Source organism: Salminus brasiliensis, chromosome 16 (genome assembly GCF_030463535.1).
Source record: "Salminus brasiliensis chromosome 16, fSalBra1.hap2, whole genome shotgun sequence".
Taxonomy (NCBI): domain Eukaryota; kingdom Metazoa; phylum Chordata; class Actinopteri; order Characiformes; family Bryconidae; genus Salminus; species Salminus brasiliensis.
Genome location: NC_132893.1, coordinates 30,281,394 through 30,300,612, shown reverse-complemented (window position 1 = coordinate 30,300,612; position 19,219 = coordinate 30,281,394). Strand labels below are relative to the sequence as shown.

General features: G+C 42.1%; 1 protein-coding gene across 1 annotated transcript in view; it reads right to left on the bottom strand.

The window, feature by feature from the left end:
• The window catches only part of adamts6 (ADAM metallopeptidase with thrombospondin type 1 motif, 6), a 72,517-nt gene that overhangs the window by 14,971 nt on the left and 38,327 nt on the right, over window positions 1-19,219 (bottom strand). The window contains exons 14-20 of the mRNA XM_072658828.1: window positions 15,471-15,534; window positions 11,115-11,217; window positions 8,938-9,071; window positions 6,961-7,084; window positions 4,888-4,968; window positions 3,224-3,387; window positions 1,704-1,842 (exon numbers count right to left, since the gene is read on the bottom strand). Of these exons, the coding sequence (XP_072514929.1) occupies window positions 1,704-1,842; window positions 3,224-3,387; window positions 4,888-4,968; window positions 6,961-7,084; window positions 8,938-9,071; window positions 11,115-11,217; window positions 15,471-15,534 (809 nt within the window). The remainder of the gene's footprint in view (window positions 1-1,703; window positions 1,843-3,223; window positions 3,388-4,887; window positions 4,969-6,960; window positions 7,085-8,937; window positions 9,072-11,114; window positions 11,218-15,470; window positions 15,535-19,219) is intronic.

The following is a 19,219-nucleotide window of genomic DNA, read 5'->3' as shown; positions in this document are numbered from 1 at the left end:
TTTAACCTGGCAGGACACTTGATTTAGGTGATTACTGACAAGATTTGTGATTTGTAACCAATACGAATCTGCAGTGTGTGCACATTTTACAGTTTGAGTAACAGCTGCAGAGTGAATGTGTAATTGTCTAACCAATATCCAAGCAAGTTATGATACTGATACAAAATTATGTATACAATGAGTGAAGTGAGACTACATCTACCTGGAGTATCATTATAAAGATATATTTATTTATAGACCGATTAGAAAACAGTACAATTAATAAAATGCAGGTATTCTAGTGCAGTAACCCAAATATCTGTGCAATATTTATTTGAAATATTAATAATTTAAAAGTTTTTTTTAAGTTTTCTTTTTGTTGTTGCATAATCTGAATCTGGTAGTTTTTCACATTGTGTCAAAATGTCATAATGAATGGACCAATAGAAATGCTCAAAATAATTTGGGATAAAATTGTTTTATATTGACTTCTATTTAAAGATTTGGTCTATTTAAAGATTTTTGCTGGACAGCCCGAAATATATATTTACAATTATATTTACATTATACAATTATCTGCCAATATTCAAAGGATCACATCATCAATGTACTTCGCTGGCTGTAGCTTTTCAATATAAGCTATTTGATTGTTATTTGATTTGATAACATGGGGATGTTACAAAGATTAATTATCCACAGATCATTTATTACATTACAGAACAGTGGTGACGTTACAGAAACCTTTCTACAATTCAGCTGAAATGTCTGACTTGTGCAGATGGTGCTCCAGTAGTGGTGGGCGATATGACCTTAAATTAATATCACAATTATTTGAACCTTTTACTTCAATTATAATTAATAAAAGATTATAGCCACCTTATCTGCCACACCCACTTTAAAGAGTTTACTTCTTCTACTTTTGTGTTAGAATTTCCGGTCATTTCGTATCAAAGGGTTTATGGTTGCATTGTATTTAAAGTGAATGCAGAGCTATTTAGAGCAGAGCTGACTAGGTTTCCAACACAACAGATCAATTTAGCTAAGTTTAAAACGTCCACCCAAGTGTCCATACATCTGCTCTTACCATTTTGTGGTAAACTTAATAACCAAGCCATTTCTCTGGGTAAGGATGTTCTGGCGTGGGTTTCCCCTCCACAAAATGGAAAGAGAAGGCATACAGACGTTTGGGTGGACGTTCTAAATGTAGGGCCTTCACCAATAGATGCAGGTCCTCTTCTTTGGAAGCCGATGAATAGTTATATGGAGCCCCACAGCACTACAATCTTTTTGTGTTTTTTTGTAACAAAATTTGCCTTTTCTTCCAATTATTGTGACGTCCTCTAACGTAGCACATTGTACTACTCACTGTATGTTTATTATCTCTGTGGTTGTACTCTATTTCAACAGATTCGCTGTCTGACTGGAAGTTCTACACACACTAAACACAGATGGCCCCCCACTGCTTGCTGGAAAATAACGTGAATAAGCTGCTCGAGTTGCTGAGTTGTCTCCATGTTTCAGTTCTCGTTAATCTTGTTTCTAATGCAGTAGTATGCTTTTAGGGGACAGTACTGTGTGAACACACACAGAGGGTAACGTACTAACAGAATTAATAAACATCTAAATAATCGAAATAAGTAGACGTTCTGAATGTTGGTTGCGATTATTTTCGCGATTATTTGCTCATCCCTATGCTCCAGTGTTATTGCTTGTAAATGGCTTACCTCCAGCGCAGGTGGCGGAGCACTCGGACCACGGCAGGTGGTGCCAGGAGAAGCCCACCTCATTATCACCGCTACCAGTGCGCTGTATTGGCACGTTGAACTTGTAGTGGATGCCCTGGTTATGCTCTTGTAGTAGCACCTGGAGACAGACAGTAGAGAAGCTCTGTGTAACTGGCAGCTCTGAATGTGCTGCTACATTTGTAAGTAAACAAAGGAGAATGGTTTATAATAGCGTTCAGTAGAAATGCTATCCAAACCAGACAGAATTGTTTCAAAATGTTTATTTTGTGAATGTGTGTGTGCTAGTTATTCAAAGAAGAGCCATGCTAATGAATCCAGACCACAGAGGAAAGGCTTGTGGTGGACTGACCACTTGTATGTTTTGTAGTTGTGCTGGTATTTCCAGCACGTTTGTCCAGGCAAAAAATCTGAAGGAGCAGGACTTTTCAGCATGAAAAGCATGCACACACACACACACACACACACACACACACACACACACACACTTTGAATCATGCTCATGAGTGTTCACATTTGGCCAGACAGGGTTTTCTGTGCACACATATATAGCTGTTAACTTAAAACCACCAGACAGAGTTCAAGTGAGGTTTGTGCACAGATGTGGACTTTATTTAGAGTGAGCCAGACAATTTCAAACAGAGTGCATTCAAAACACCCTGCTCCTCCCTTGGCATCCGCGTGTTTGTGCGCGTTTCTGGATGTACATAGTTTGCGAAATCCTCTGGCAAATTGGGTCCTAAACTGTGATTAAACACCCCCCCCACACACACAGCCGCCCCTTTGAGTTCAGCTCTAACAAACAGCCTATATATTTAGTAAAAGCCCTCCAAAATCTCAAAACTCAATGTAAAATGAATTAATTGTCAGATTCAAATTATGTCAAAAGGCAAAAGCAAGTTTTTTGATTGAGAGCGACTGCCTAATGTCAAATTTTTGTGGACACCCCTTCTAATGAATGCTTCTAAATTCCACCCATTGCACACACAGCTTGTCTAGTCCCTTTAGAGAAGTACTGCCAACAGAATAGGTCTCTCTGGAGCAGATAAACATGAACCTGCTGGCAACATGCCTAATGCCAGACATGGCCTACAGGGGTATAAAACTGAGCTGTGGGACTGTGTTCTCCGAGTTAATAGGTGGTGCACCATCCAGTACTTTTGGAATAAGTTGGAGAGTTGGGGATGAGGTGGGGTGGTGATCATACAACATCCTGACCTCACTAACGCTCTTGTTACTGAATGCTGTCAAATCCTCACAGCAATGCTCCAAAATGTGTATAAAGCCTTCCCTGGACAGTAGGGACAGTTATTCCAACAAAGGCAGGATGAACTTTTTTAAAATACTCTTGATTTCAGAAGAATGAATGAATGAGTTGGTGTCCCGATACTTTTTTTTTTGTCCATATAGTGTGTATTTAAAACTGATTGCATGACATACATTTTTTTTTAATTAAGCATGAGTCAGCAGTTCACAGGATTAAACACAATTCATCCACATACCATAACAACCAGGTTTTCAGTGGTGGCTCCTTGTGCTTCCAGAGACTCGGGTTCATCTGCAGCTCTCTTGTAGTGAAACGCTGTCCCTGCGATGTCAAACTTGCGAGGCCAGTCAATGGTCCATGCACCGTTGATGTAGTAGTCATCGCCCTCAGATTTCAAAGCTGTGGAGAGTGGAGAAAACACTGTGTTCAGTTTGGACAGTCCTAAAGTGAAAATATGAATCTGTATTTTTAAAAATATGTTGTGGCTAAAATTCAACTTGTAGCTAAAGTGTGTGCATTCAGGTCTTTCCAGGGCACAGGTGTGTTCACACTTATGCCAGATATGGTCATTAATGTGAACTGTCAAAGCAGAAGCTGTAATCTTAATGAGCAATGTTTGTATGTGTACAGGCCGGTAATGTGCACTTAACAAGACACACAGAGAGAGAATGATTATAGGTTAACAGTCTGACAAGAGCAAGCTGCTGCTTGGCAACAGCTGCCACGGCGAGTGTTGTGGGTGTGATGTCATTGGCATCATTCATCACCATGAAGCGCGATACCCTGCCAACGGGCTTCACGCTGTCCTTGAGTAGCTTTCACTTGCCTGTTCGGCCCAATAAACTATCTTATTCGAAAGCGAGAAAGAACGAAAGAAAGACGAGGAAGAGAGGAAAAAACACGTTCAGGTGAAAGTCTGGAACGAACCCCGTGAATACCATTCCAGCACGGTCGTCAAAGCAAAGGTCCCGTCTCCAGGAACAACACACATCTCCAAATATTCACTTTTCTCCTGATTGGGAAGGAGCCAAATTGCGGACGAGTGATTCAGACGTCCTCTCTGTGCGGCCAGTCTGAAGTTTCGAGGATGAAGTAGGACTAGCTTTGGTACCTGCTGGTCATTCTATTTTAGTGTCAGTGGTTTCATGACGTAGCAGCCGAAGCAAACATTTGGGCCTCATGCAGGTTTGGTACTTGGTAATAATCAATTTGACAAGTATCACTGCTTACCCAAGACTTTTGTATCTTTTGTAGTCTTTCAATTTATGCTGAGGGTTTTTCACATTCTTTTATGCAAAAAGCTTCTAGTTATGTGGGATTCATAAGATGTCTTGCTCTTTTGAGGTCTGTCCACAGATTTTCAATGATGTTTAGGTCGAGGGACTGAGGTCTCAGCTTGCACATTTTTGCAGGCCATAGCCCAAACAAGCTGATTAAGATCTGAGACATAGGTGAAAGTTATCTGAGAGCTCAGATAACAACAAATATGTCTTGGAGTGCTGCATGTTATATTACACAAAATTGTACATTAACATTAATACACTAATCTTGATTCTCAGAAGACAGCATCTTGTCTTAGCATCAGAAGTGCATCAATATGATGGGACGACTAACCATAACATGCTGTCACACATGTTTGTGTTCCAAGCAACCTAATTGGAACCTCCTTGTTTGATTGTTTTAATTTGTGACGTGACTGTGAACTGTGAATTCAGGTTGTGGCCAAGAGAAAAAGTAAGCAATAATTGGAAGGCTGTGAATGCAGGAGGGAAGGTGGCTGTCACAGAGATTCTTACTCTTGTGAAATGGAAGCAATAGTGTTGTGTGTATGTGTGTGCACTAAACCACTTCACAGCCTTGGCTTTCTGATGACCAACTTGTGGAGTGTGAAGCACTCACCGATATAGTTCTTAGACATGGCCACCTCCTTGATCTCAATGTGGACTGAACCTCTGGGGATCTGGACCACCTCCATGTAGCCTAGCAAAGAGGAAAAAAGCTCAGACTGTGAGAAGAGTTTAATTGCCTGAAACATAAAACTTAAAAAATTGTTGTCATAAAGACTCAACATCAGTCAGAAGTCATGCTGTCATAGGAAATGACATCCAACAAATAAAGATGAATGTATTGGCTATTTTAGACACCCCACTGGGCTCTTCCCTTAGGTTTTCCAAGTGCAAGCAAAGGTCTTGCATTCAGCTACAATGAGATGTCCAGTGACTATTTGTTTATTGAAACTGGACTGAAAGGTGAAATGCAGATAGGAATGAAATTAGTCATTTAGAGCGTGCTCACAGAAGGCCTGCAATAACTAAGAAACAGCAAATCCATAACAAGAGAAGGATCTACGCCCAGAGAACCCCTCATTCCCTCTCAAAGATTTCAGATGATTTACTAGCTATACCTTAAAAGGAGAAAATGGTCTCCCTCTATAGAGACAGTCCTTGGACTCCAACCCACAACACGCATGCGATATTAGAAGTTTTACTCATTCCCTCAGTGGATGATGCAATTAATACTCGTATATTGTGTTACCACTTCTATTTTGACAACTTGTTTCTTGACCCAAAAACATAAGCTTTATCACTGGGTGACAACACAAAAAAAAAATCCCACAGCATTTCCATGAAAAATGTAGCGTTTGGCAGCGGTGCTCATCTGGACCTGTGACAACAGCCCGATGCCAAAAAAACAGTCCGTTCCCCGCTCACTCGCACAGCACTCTCTTCAGCAGGGACGTCTCTTGCGGAAAGCGATTAAAAACTTGTCGCGTTTGGCAGGCGTGTGGAAGGCTTGGTCTGATGGGGTTCTGGGGAGCTCTCTCTTTCTCTTTCACTCGCTCGCTCTCGCTGTGTCTTTTTCTCTCCGGTTCTGCTTACTGCTTCATTCCACATCCTTGCTCGGCAGAGGCTTTCACGCATGGCCGGTTTCTGCACGCTGTATTTTACACACTTAATAGCCTTATAGGGGCCGCCTCAAACGGGCCGCCACAGCCACGAGCCCGAGCTGTAGACGCGCAGGCCAAAGCACCACACTGTTATAACTCACCGCTTGGAAATGGTTATGACATCACAGCATGTGCTTCAAGAGAAGAGTTAGTCTTGGCTTAGCTGCGTCGTTTGGCTAGGGAGCCGGTTCTTTTGCTGTTGTGATGGGTTCCTGTTAGAGTTGTGAATCTCGGACGTCACGATTCAATTTGATTATGATTCATTAGGAAACGTGTCTTAAATTTCATCATGATTCATTTAGATTCCTTGGGTGTGCGATTCCATCTCCTTCCCCCAATTTTCTCCCAACTTTAGTCAAAAAATGGTGCAACCAGAGCTGCAAGGTTGAAGGCCAGCATGTGCTTTCTGCGCATCCCATAAAGCTTGTTTTTTTCTATTTGCCCCTGATACAACGTTACTGGAAAGCTGGACATGTCTGGAGGAGAGCACTATCACTTCGGGTACATCAGCAAACATAATTCCACTATTTACCATACACTGAATAGACAAATATTACTGGTGGAAGTAACAGCAGTGTGATATCAACAATATAAACAACACACTAAGCACTAACCCAAGAACTACTTAAAGCAGCATTATGCAGGAATTGCCAGCTCTTGCTCCTGGACTCCTCCTATAGTCTGCAAGTGTAATTTGTGCACTGAGCCACCACTAAAGGACACGGTTTACACATGCATTCCTAGACAAGGCTTAGACATACAGAACCGTCACTGAAAGTGGGAGAAGCATGTGGACTGAGGTTGTAAAGTAATATTGCAGAATGTTACACAAATCGAGTTACACAGTTCTGGCGAGTGTTCTCCTGCCCAAAGTGACCAAGTGTGGCATGAGACGCCATTCTCCCTATTACGGTCAGTGCAGCATCAACATGATTTTAAAGCTGCAGAAAGCTACATTACGTTGCTTTGTAGTTTTTTACTTCCATATCATGCAGATTGTGAGGTTAGGGTTAGGGAGCACTGACCTCCTCTGGGCAGCGAGTTATTGAACAAGCCTTCAGTAGCTTCACACGTGCTGCCATCTCCTCCACAAACACGACATCTGTCTTCCTTGGCATCCGATCCAAGGATGTTGTCGCAGCCCACATGCTGAAATGACACACACACATACATACACACATCATAAGAGCGGCTTTAATGCTAGACAAATACACAAGTGTTCTGAGGAATGGCACACTGGGTAAAATGCCAATTATTCTGCAGTGATTTGTGCTTTAGCTTAATTGTCTGGCTAGTTTTATACTGTTAAATCCTCTTAATTATACTGTTATTGATAGTTGTTGAGTATTCAAGGCCAGGAACAAACACCATAAAAACCAATGTTAAGGATAAAACAGAACAAGGAGGCTCACACAGACCGCAGAACAAAAGAAAAAGACCATCCGGAAGGCCTCCAGTACGACTCTATGGAGACGGTGTTCCTGAGATTTATTCATTTTGTATGGACAATAACTTATGAACATAACGTGACACAATGGGAAGCTCCAGTGTGAGTAGTAACATGTGTCTGCCTCTCTTGTCTGAGCTGAAACTCTTGCTCTTTTGAATTCTCCCACTGTAACTCTGGCTTTTTTCTCTGGCTTTGCGAGGCTCATTAAGGTGCTGTTCCAGAGATCTACACACTTTTACATGCAATGCAGCACGCCTCCATTCCCTGTAAAAAAACAACAGTTTGTGTGTGCGTCTTCCAAACGTGTATGTAGAGTCGCCACAAATAGGCTTCACCATCGTATTCCATTCTTCCTGTCGACTCATTCTTAATGTTTTCCTAATGTGCACAAAGCTCCACACCACAGCCAATTCATTTATTAAACAAATAATATTGTAACTGAATTGTGTATCCTATTAAATTTGGCATGTCTGGCTAACAAAACGTCCAAAAATACAATTAGATCCAGAAGTGTTTTGCTCTGATAAGAACCTCACAGCCTTTTGTTCCACAAAATTCAACTCTTTTTTTTAAGGTTTCATTGTTCTGTAGGTTTGCAGGCTGTCAGTCAGAAAATGTTAGTATCTGGTAAACAGAGATAATGTACTTTACCAGTACAGTGCCCACACTGCGCCCTCAAAAAGAGTCTGAAGTAAGAGACTTAGAGACCACATGGAGTGAAGACTGGGCAACTGCCATGCTGTAGTTTGACTAGTGGTTCCCAATTGTATCCATAAAGGGCTGGTGTGGGTCCAAGCTTTTGTTACTACCACTTCAGGCAGCTGGCAGGCCAAGCGATTCAGAATCATATATCAGCAACTTTGACTTTAATAAGCTGAACTAAGTGTTAGTGATTGAATGATTGATTGATGGTGTTCACTGGTTGTCCATTGAATACAATGTTGAAAATGTTATGAGTTCAAAATGTGTATTTATTTGCTATTGAGATAAGGTTGCCAGTTCCACACTCTGGGAAACTTGCAGTCAAAGTCTTAAAACAATCGTTTATAAATTTATACAGTCAGTTTATAATAACAATATGTCATGAAGAATCAGAAACCATGTGTTTTGTGGTAAAAGCATCCACATTGTTGCTGGCATGCAAAAACCTTGTATCACCAAAGTTTTTCACTTTTAGATATAATGTGTATTAGGCAGCTGTTATTTACATTGTGGCAAGATTCCACGACAGCCATGGACCAACTGAAATGCTCCAAAATTAATTAAATATTTCTTGACCTTCTATTGAAAGTTAAGAAGGTCTATCCTCCTCTTGTAAAAGTTGCTCTTTTGAAGATATGCGACTTTAGTGTGACGATATGTTAATTAGCTACATTAGCCTTGTAGTTCCAGTGCATAACTAAAGCAGCTTAAATAACTTCAGACACCAAGCTTATCCTGGCTGCTCTTGTGCATTTGTTGGTACTGAAAAAAACTGTATATTTGACATCTTGCCAAACTATTCCTTTAATCAGATTCATTTCAAGTTGTGTTCAGGGAAAGAGCTTCTCACCTTACACTCTCCGTTGATGCAGATATCTAGAGAGTCAGCCTGGCAGCGCGTGCCGTCGATGACAGCAGGAGAGCGCTCCGTGTAAAAGTTGTATCCCTCGGCCAGGCAGTTCAGAGCACAGGGCTTCACGCCACCTGCAAAACAAGCCGAGTGTGCTGTGAAGCCTCTGATGTCACCCTCCTTAAAAGACTTCTTTTTTTATCAGCTCAAGTATAGGTCCCAGGACTCTCAGTTCACATGTAACACAACCTGTTCATGCCACAGTGTCTCTATGGCCCACTGCTCTTGAAGCCATGTTACATAGGAACAGCTCATTCATTTACTAGCTTTATTGGTATTTGGATTGGTCAGGACTGCATAAACTGTTGTCTTTTACGATCGTCACAATTTGGACACGCCAGAGGCCGAGCTTGTCCCCCTTTGCCTTGGTCGAGTCGGGTCGGAGCCCCGTGTACTGCAAGAGAGGCATTACTCATAGCAAGAACCGAACATTCAGCCTGACATCATAATTGCGCCGACACGAGGAGAGATTAACCAAGCTGCCAACAAACAGACAGAGGTTATCTCTCTCTCGCTCTCTCAACGAGGACATTTGTGATCCAAATGGTTTCTCAGAGCCAAACAATTGGTAATTGCCATGATTACTACAGGGCAGGACAATAAGCAGATGATTGAGGCGTTGAACTTCCCTTCATAACCAGTCTGACTCGGTTTTCAGTCTTGGCAAGATTTTCTTTGTTTACTGGCCCCTCGCCCTCTCGCTGTAAATAAGAAATCTTTCTTTTTTTCTGTGAGGTTTAACCATTAGAAACTAAAGTCAACATGCTAACAACACCATGGTTTGACTGTATATTTAATTCTACTGAACGCAAAAAAAAAAACAAAAAAAAAAACATTTTCCCATTTGAAAGCAGCATTATTTTAGTAGTTTTTCTAATACCAGCAGATAGAAAACACATCATTAATACATTATAAGGACAAAAATATTGGGACACCTTATTCATGGTTTCTTCTGAAATCAAGGGTATTAAAAAGTTTATCCTGCTTTTGTTGGAGTAACTGTCTCTACTGTCCAGGCAAGAAGGCTAATAGATTTTGCAGTATTGCTCTGATGACTTAAATGAATTGAGCATCAAGAACATTAGTGAAGTCAGGTTCTTGGATGATCATCACCCCTCTACATCCCTAACTCACCATCCAAAAGCACTGGATGGAGCACCAACCATCATTCCAGAGAACACAGTTCCACAGCTCCACAGCTTAATGCCAGGGACTTTATACCCCTCTAGCCCACGCCTGGCATTAGGCATTAGTCATGGAGCCAACAGGTTCATGTTTATCTACTCTAGGGTATCCTATTCTATTGGTAAGACTCCTCTAAAGGTACTAGACAAACTGTGTGTGCGTGGATTTGTACATCTGTGTCTGCAATAGATGCAACTTAAAGTACCTACATTTCAAGGGGTGTCCACAAACATTTGGACATATAGTGTATTTTTGTCATGTTATCACCATTTTGAACACAAAAATAAAATGGTAAGAAGTTGGAAGTGCCGACCTAAAATGGTCAATACGGAATTGAAATAAAATGTATTAAATACCATGTAATTAATTATGCAATTACTTTTCAATAATACTGGAAAATGACCAAAAGGGTCAGGTTAGTTTAAGGGAGGGGTTAGTATTTGGTTGAAAACTGATTAAGAGCCTTGAGTAGAGCCTGTCTATGCTGTGGGCTATGGCCATGATGACAGTGGTGGCAAACTGTTCCAATATGCTACCACTGCACTCAATGAGTGCTGAAGGCAACCAGGGACACACACACACACACATTCAGAGGGCCTTCAAAGACATGGCGCTCAGGAATCCCAGGAATTTTCAGACCATCAAAGAGACTTCCACATTGTTGGTGTTAGCAGGGTACACAGAGCTGGCTGATATGTATACTGTCACTGGAGCGCTGACTCTGGGAAGGCTTCATGGGAGAGTGTGGTCTGTTAGTGACCACCACACTGCACATTTGCTCTGTGTGTATATGTGTGTGTCCACATGCCCTAAGCCCTACCAATGCTATGGCAGGAGATTTGAAGAGTTTCCCAGCCATGTCATCCACAGCCACAACCCACAGCACTGTCCTGCTTTCTTTGCCTGTTGTTCTTTGCATGCTTGTAACATACCTCCAGTGTAAGGCTTCCAGTTGTAGTACTTCCCACGGAAAGGCATGCTGTCAAAGTCGGCACACTGCTTCTCCCGAAAGTCACGTGACCCTGCTGGACAGGCCTGCAGGCGGACAAAGAAGTAATATGTCAGTTAATCATTTAATCAACCTAGAACTGATTATATGGCCCAGCTGTAATTCAGATGGCCTCTGGATCTCAAGATACACTATATGTCCAAATGTTGGGGGACACCTATTCTAATGATTGCATTCAGCTACTGTATGTTGCACCCATTGCTTACACATGGGCAAATGCACACACACAGCTTGTCTAATCTCTGTAGAGAAGTATTACCAATAGAACAGGACTCTGAAGTTTATCTGAAGCAGATAAACGTGAACCTATTGGCACCAATGCATGCTGGCATGGGCTAGAGGCTATAAAGCCCCCCAGCATTAAGCTGTGGAGCAGTGGAACTGTATTCTCTGGAGTGGTGATGCTCCATTCGATCCATCTGACTTTTGGGATGGGTTTGGGATGAGGTGAGGTAGAGCTCTTGTCACTGAATACAATCAAATCCTCACAGCAATGCTCAAAGAAGTAGAAAATCTTCCCTGGACAGCGGAGACAGCTATTCCAATAAAGCAGGATAAATCATTTTTAATACTCTTGATTTCAGAAGAACAATGAATAAGCAGGTGTCCCAATACTTTTGTCCATATAGTGCATCTGCATTACATGTTAAAGGGGAAGTATTTACTTGTTAAAAAGGGAACTATTTATGCCAAGACCCCATGACTTGTGCTTATGCAGGTAAGGAAGAAGATTTCTCTAGGCTGATTAATGCTGATGAGGCTAAAGCTAAGAAGACAATAGATGGCACCAAAGAGATTCAGTTCAGCCTGAGCCCTGGTTTTCTGCACTGAATCACACATACAGGGTTTCTGACTATCTGACAAGAAAACAAGTTCAATGTAACCAATACATGTCATTTCTAAAGCAAAGAAATATGGAATATTAAATATAAAACTACTCCTCACTGGTCTATATTAATTGAAAGTTCCTGGACTCCACAATTACGACCTGAATAGCCCTGTATGTAGCTTTTGATGCCCCAGTCCCGATTGCTGACAGTCACCTTCCATAGTGCCTCCACTATCACCCCATGGTCATGATGTCAGTGGCCAGATCACAGAAATCGAATGCACTCAGCAGAGGGAGAGGGAAGGGAGCGCGATAGCCAGGGAGGAGGGGGCAGGAGAGATTAGCTCATTGTTGTGAGAAGCAGAACAAGCTGACTTTTGCTCTGGGCCGAACAATAGCCACGGGGGGCCACATCCTCCATGACTTAAGTCATAATAAATTCAGGCACTGGACAGAAACACCCCAAAACAGCCCCCGAGTCCAGTCTAAAGAGGAGCGGCCTTCGCCCTAGTGCTATTTCCTCAGAGATCTTCAATTGGATTCCAGAGGGTCATGAGGCTAATCATGTCAAGGCCTTGTGTTGCTAGCATTGTTTTTCACTGCCCTGCGTCATGCCTGAGCCTGCTGTCTGCAGTCTGGGGCTGTTCTAGACCCGACCTAATGTCACAGGCAAATCCTAGGCCATGCATGATCCGTTTGTTTTGGACGCAGGGCCTATGGGAGGATGAAATAGTGATTTGGGGCATGGTGTTTGTTTTCCAGATTAAACATTCACTGCTTGCTCTGAGCTGTTATTTTTAAGATTTGTGGTAGAATAGCCCCGAGGCCCCCTAACGGCCTCAATTTTCACCTTAAGAAAAACAGGCCACCTTGAAATAGATGGGGAGGGGAAATGCACATTTCCAGACTCACAAATATTTGCTCTCTCTACTTCATATTTTAACCATTAAAAAAAGACTTGAGTCTATGGATCACACAGTTAAAGCTGAGTGATGCTAAATATAACACAAAAGGATTTTCTGAGGCATGGTCTATGCTTTATGCCTCAAATAACAGACAGTAACAAAATCAATCAATGTACATTTCAAAACCCAAGACAATACGCACTTCAGTTGATTAAGGGCCCTGAAGCACTAGATCTTCTCCTTTCATAAATTCAAAAAGCACTCGCAGCCTTCCTATTCATCTGTATCTGAACTCTGCAAGTCTGACAACTCTCGGGTGATGCAGCAAAGCCCATCTGGCAATGAATAACTTTAATAACTGGGGTAGAAACAGGCCACAGATAGAGAGAGCAACCATGTGCGCATGTAAAACAAACCCCCTTATTTAGACAGCACAATGCTATCAGCAAGCTTGCATTAAAACACCAGCTGCAGCAGTGGCTGTATCCCTTCTGCTCTGGGTCCATCTCCTCCTGTTCATACCAATTTTTAACATTCTCTCACTACCAAAACCCAATGTAAACTGCACCGAAACTGATCTCAGATCAGAGCTGAAAAACACAATTTAACACCAAGTGCCATGCGTTTTTTTTTTTGTCAAAACACTGAAATCGCGGGAAGACGCTGGTGAAGGTAGAAGAGATGGATTCCTCGAGTAGCAACAGCAGCAGCAGTGGTGACGGTCATTTTACTTGCTGCACCTAAACATCACACAAACTGGGTTCACCCCATTCACCCCAAGACAACAACATGGAGAGTTCACCACCTCATTTAAGAATTTAAGCTGTATAACCAACTATTCAGGGGGTATTTCCATACGTCAATGGGGGAGTTTGAGGCTCTGCTTCTGCGTGTTGCCTCTGTCATTAAAAAGGAGCGAACGAACTACAGGGAACCTATCGACCCGGAACAGCGTATAGCTGTTTAAGGTTCTTTGTTGACATGAACAGACCAGGATGCAGCTAGACCAACTTAAAGGAAGTCTCTATAAATTCCCAAAATTCGTCAACTACGCTTCGCCACTGATTTTCTTTAACCACTTAACAAAGCAAGGCTTATTACACAGTAAGTAACTACAGGGACTTCTGTACAAACAGGTTGGGCTATTCTTTGGTAATAGAAGTTAGGCTTTTAAGGGGTTAACCTCTTCATTTCCGTAATCAGCAACTTGCTTGTCCGGCAAGCTTTTGTGTTCTGGTAGAAGCAGGGTGATCTGTTCTGTCCATATCTTCATGCTCATTTGTTTGGTGTTCAACAATGACAATGGAGTTCCGATTGGTCAGTCTGATTTTTAATGCATCCGATAATGCAAAAAATCAAGCAAGCCCCATATGACGCACACTGACGCAGCGTTACAGTCCATCAGTTTCGGACACCATTTCTGTATGTGTTCGTTTTTAAAACATGCATTTTTCCGTCAGTGTGAAAGGGCCTTCAGTGTTGGAGTCAGGTTAAGTAAAGTCCTCAGCATTAAACAGAGTTTCCATCACTAAAGTCATGAAAATGTGATTTAACACTTTTTCAGTACATCTAAACCTACACTGATCAGCCATATCATTAGCACTGGGACCCCTTGCGCTATAACAACAGATGTGATCATTTGAGGCATGGACTCTTAAGACCTCTGAATGTGTCCTGTGGTTTGTTCAGATGCAACATTGTGAACTTAAGCTGTGCTGCCATGTTCTGTTTTAAAAAGAAGAGGCTTTCTCCTGACAACCTTCCAAATAAGCCATACTTGTTCAACATGCTAACCGAGGCCTGTAGAGTCTGAGATGTAGCTCTTGGGTTCTTGGGCTCTCTACTTCTTTGAGCTTTGCACAGTGACCTTGGTTTGAAGTGGCTGTGACGTCCAGCCCTGGGAAGATTTTGAATGTCTTCCACTTGTGAATAATCTTCCTCACTGTACAACGATGGACTACACATTGTTTGGAATGTGCCCTTATGACCCTTCCCAGATTGAGGGGCAGTAACAGTTGCTTCTCTAAGGTCACTGCAGATGTCCTTTCTTCTTGGCACTGTCATAACACACACCTGAATGCTCCAAAAATGCACTTTTTGATGATCAATTAATCAAGGGCATTTGATTAGCAGGACCTGACTGCTACTTCCCCTCTTAATTCCTATGAAAGCTGTAAGGGTCTACTTTATTTTTCACACACTGTCTCTGCATTTTGGCCTAGTTTTCGTTGAATCAATAATGACATGGTGGAATCTGAGGTTGTAGTTACCTCATTTTAAGACCTTCTAAGAACCAGATGTTTTTAATTATGTCCAGACAGGTAAAGCCATAGAATCCAAAAAGGGGGTAATTTGTTTTCCACATGATTGTATGTTTGAATATGTAAAAAAAAAAAACAGTTTTTAATTGGGTGTCCTAATTTTTTCAAATTACTATATTTGTGTTTAGCTTGTTCAAATATAAACCTTTTACCAAAGACATTTGAGGAAACGCTTCCCTTTATATGAAGCAGCAAAAGAGAGACAGCAGAGAGAAGCAACTCACATCAGTGTTGCACGACCTGTAGCGCTTCCTCTCCCCAAGACAGTACTTCCCTCCACCAGACGGCCTGGAAAAAATCAGAACGAAACAGACTCATCAGGATCAGCAATCTCTTGACTTTGTCAGCACCCCTCAGCCTGCTGAAGGCCATGGAATTAAAAAAAATTAAACACACACACACACAATACCAACACACACAAGTTCCAGTCAACACCAGTGACCATCTGCAATGCATTTGCATGGGCTTAGTGGGCCAAACACACTAGTCACTTCAGTATCAACATGGCATACGCACACACACGCACACAAACTTACTCACACACCCCCAGGAAGCACCTAAAAGGCTCTGGGCAGCATGAGGGGGGAGGCTAGTAATCATTCAACTCAGTCCCCACCAGCTGGGTTTGAGATAACATCTGAGTGGAGATGGATGAGTGCGGGGATGCTCCTCCAGGGAGGGGAAGGTGGCACAAATGAAAGCCTTCCGCAGGCTACCCTCCTGGGGGAAGGAGCGGGGTCAGGCTTGGGTGCTGGAGACTTTTATTACTGTCGAAAAGCAGGTTATCAGATCCCACAGATTCAGCCATCTGTTATCTGTGGGGTTAAGTTGCCCTTTCACGCCACCTCAGCATCAACAAACACCTCCCCAACCTCTGACCTTAACCCATCGCTCCTTAACCCCAAGCCTATGGGTTGCCGAGTTTTCCCCTCTGCAGCGCACCTAATGATTTAACTCATAAAGTGGTTAACCATTAAATCATGGGTCAAATTAGTGTGGAGAAGCGTCAGATGCTGAGGACCATGTAGAACTAGGACTAACAAACAGCCTTGTCTCATTATCCTAAATGTAAGGACATGCTTGGCACTGGAGCTATGAGAATTTTAAACTAACAAGTAATGGATAACCTTACAGTCACTTAATTAGCACTGTGCAAACTGCATTGCTAAGTAATCTCAAACAGACTAGCTTATGTGGATTCAGATACTGTGTTTGGAGTGATTCACTCATTAACTCATGCAGTATTCACAGCTATGACTGAACTGGGTGTCTATTTATATTTTAGAGAGCACTATTGAGTAGCTCAGCCATTTTGCTCTGAGATTTCTAATCATTAAGTGGCATTCAAGTGAGATTTTGAGAATACTACACACACTACATGAGCTGAATGTGGATCAAAACACATTGTAAGTCTCTCTGTTACTAAGCAAAAGTCACAGCAGAACAAAAAGGAGCACAATGGAGTCCGCTCATTTAAGCAAGTACTAGTTAAGAGCCACTGGATGCCATCAATGTCACAAACTTCCCCATGCACTTCATTAACAGTTGGTTTAGGTTGCTCAGCAACTTAAAAGTCAAATTTTATTCCATGGACAGCTTTTACTGACTTTAATTCAAAATTTAAACGCATGTTGATGATTAATCTCAATGGTCACTCCTTATGTAGTGCAAAACTAACAAAGAAACAGGGATCCATTTCCGGTCACAGCCACTATATAGTGTTTGCTATATAGTGATCTGGCTGGAAGATTTATTGTTAAGACAGCACTGCAGAATGGCTAATACACTATACACTGATCAGTTATAACATTAGCACCCATTGTGCTGCCACGACAGATCTGACAAATCGAGGCATGGACTTTACAAAACCTCTGAAAGTTTCCGAGGTATCTGGCACCAAGACATTGGCAGCTGATCCTTTAAGTCTTGTTGGATGTTGGATGGATCGTATCAGTAAGCTTTAGGTGCTCACGACCCTGTCGCTGGTTTACTTGTTGTTCTGTCCTGGACGACTTTTGGACTACTGTATACTGAAAAAACACCCCATAAGACCTGCCTGATGTTTTGGAGATGTTCTGATCCCGTCGTCTAGTCGTCAGAATTTGGTTCTAGTCTAGTTCTGTCTGTCTTTCCTGCTTCTAACACATCACCTTCAAGAACTGACTTGCTGCCTAATATGTAGATTCCCCCCTTGACAGATGCCATTGTAGAGGAAGATAATCAATGTTATTCACCCCACTTGTCAGTGGTGTTAATGTTATGGCCAAAAAAGATGGTCCAAAGAGTTTTTGGTGCCAAATACAGACCACTAAAAACTTGTTCATGAATCATCTTCTCACTGGTATAAGGCTCTGCTTCAGTACCATACATGAGCATTTAGAGAAGTGCTCTGTTCCGCAAGCAAGTTTCCAGTTACTGTTGTTTGACAGGGAATCCCAAATGGTTCAGCGTGTGTTCAGGTTGCCGTGACCAGCAGGGCAGCGTGTACCGCTGTGAGCTTCTATATCTTGCCAGTCCAGCAGAAAAACTCTGGACTGACCCACAAGCCAACACTGACTGGACTGATTTCAGGTGTTCTCTCTTTTTTCCTTTCTCTTCTCCATCTCTTTTCTCTCCCCCCACCCCATTCTCCTGTTCTCTCTCTCTCTCTTTCTCTCTCTCTCTTCCCTCTTTTGGACAGAAGCCTGACTGTGCTCTTTCTAAAGACCCACTCCTTAATGAATGCTTTCCAGGCCAGCTCTGCTCTAAGTCTCTGGTTTCCTCTCCCCACGCCTTTCAGGTACCCAGCCCGATCACCTTACACAGGTGTTACAGATTACGCGGGCCACACTCCCCACCACAGTCTGTCGGGAGAGTGTGAGGACAGACATTTCCGCAAGCACGTGGAACGAAACCCAAAACTCTGTCTGCAGCCGGCCCAGTTCCGAGCTCCTGTGGCCACAACAGAAAAGGTTGGAGAAGGAAAGGAAAAAAAATCGGGAAAAGCCTTGTTTCACGACCAAGAAACATTCAACACAACAGGAACAGCAGTGTAATCATTTTTTGTCCAGAAGGACAAATCAAACTGTAGAAGAGAACAATAGAAGGCTGGCTGCAATCCGCTCCCAGAACCTGAAATCAGATTTTTTTTTAACACTCTGCACTATAAGCAGATGATGAGAACCTAATTGAGAGATTGTACAGTACTGGGCATATGTTTTAGGTACCTAAGCACAAATTTAAAAGGGGTTTATCTCAGCAATAAGAGAGTTTTTAGTAGGTGAGATCTTGTGAGCAAGTCTGAAGAACAGAGCTTGGATCCTCCAGGTTTCTCCTGGAAGCCCCCCAGTCCAGCCAGCACAGCGTGGATGTGTTCAATTCCATCATCATCAGCAGCAGCAGCACCAGCAGATCACCTGATTTACCATCATTAAGCCCTGATTTACCAAACCAGGTGTTAATGGAGTACTATAAATAATACTAGACTCCATGAGGAGAGCTTTGAAGATACTTTAACGAACAACAGTGATGGAAAAGCGTGCCTTTCTGTAGGAATGTCATAGTGTTTATTCTAATATCAGTGTTTTACTGAGGAAATAAACAGCTACTGCCCAGATAAGAAGCTTTTTCATTCGAATTTTTACATGGTACTAAAACTTTTGCACAGTACTGCAGATTGCTTATTCCAGTCAGTATCGGGACTTTGCACTTTGTGTTTTTTAAGTAGCAGAGGAAATATTTACTAACAAAGACTTACATGTCATGAAGTTCTAACTGGGAATACTGTGTTGCTTTAAAAAAAATCCTTAAAGTTTCACCTTTCTTTTGCCATTTCTGGCATTGTGTAAATGATTCAATAATCATGCAATTAATTATATAATTTTGTAATTTTAGAGCAAAAGGACAATAAAAGCATTGACCAGGTTTACAGATTAAACAGTCAGCATAGTCTCAGAGTCCATTTTGTGACTTGTGTGGGCTGAGCTATAGTACG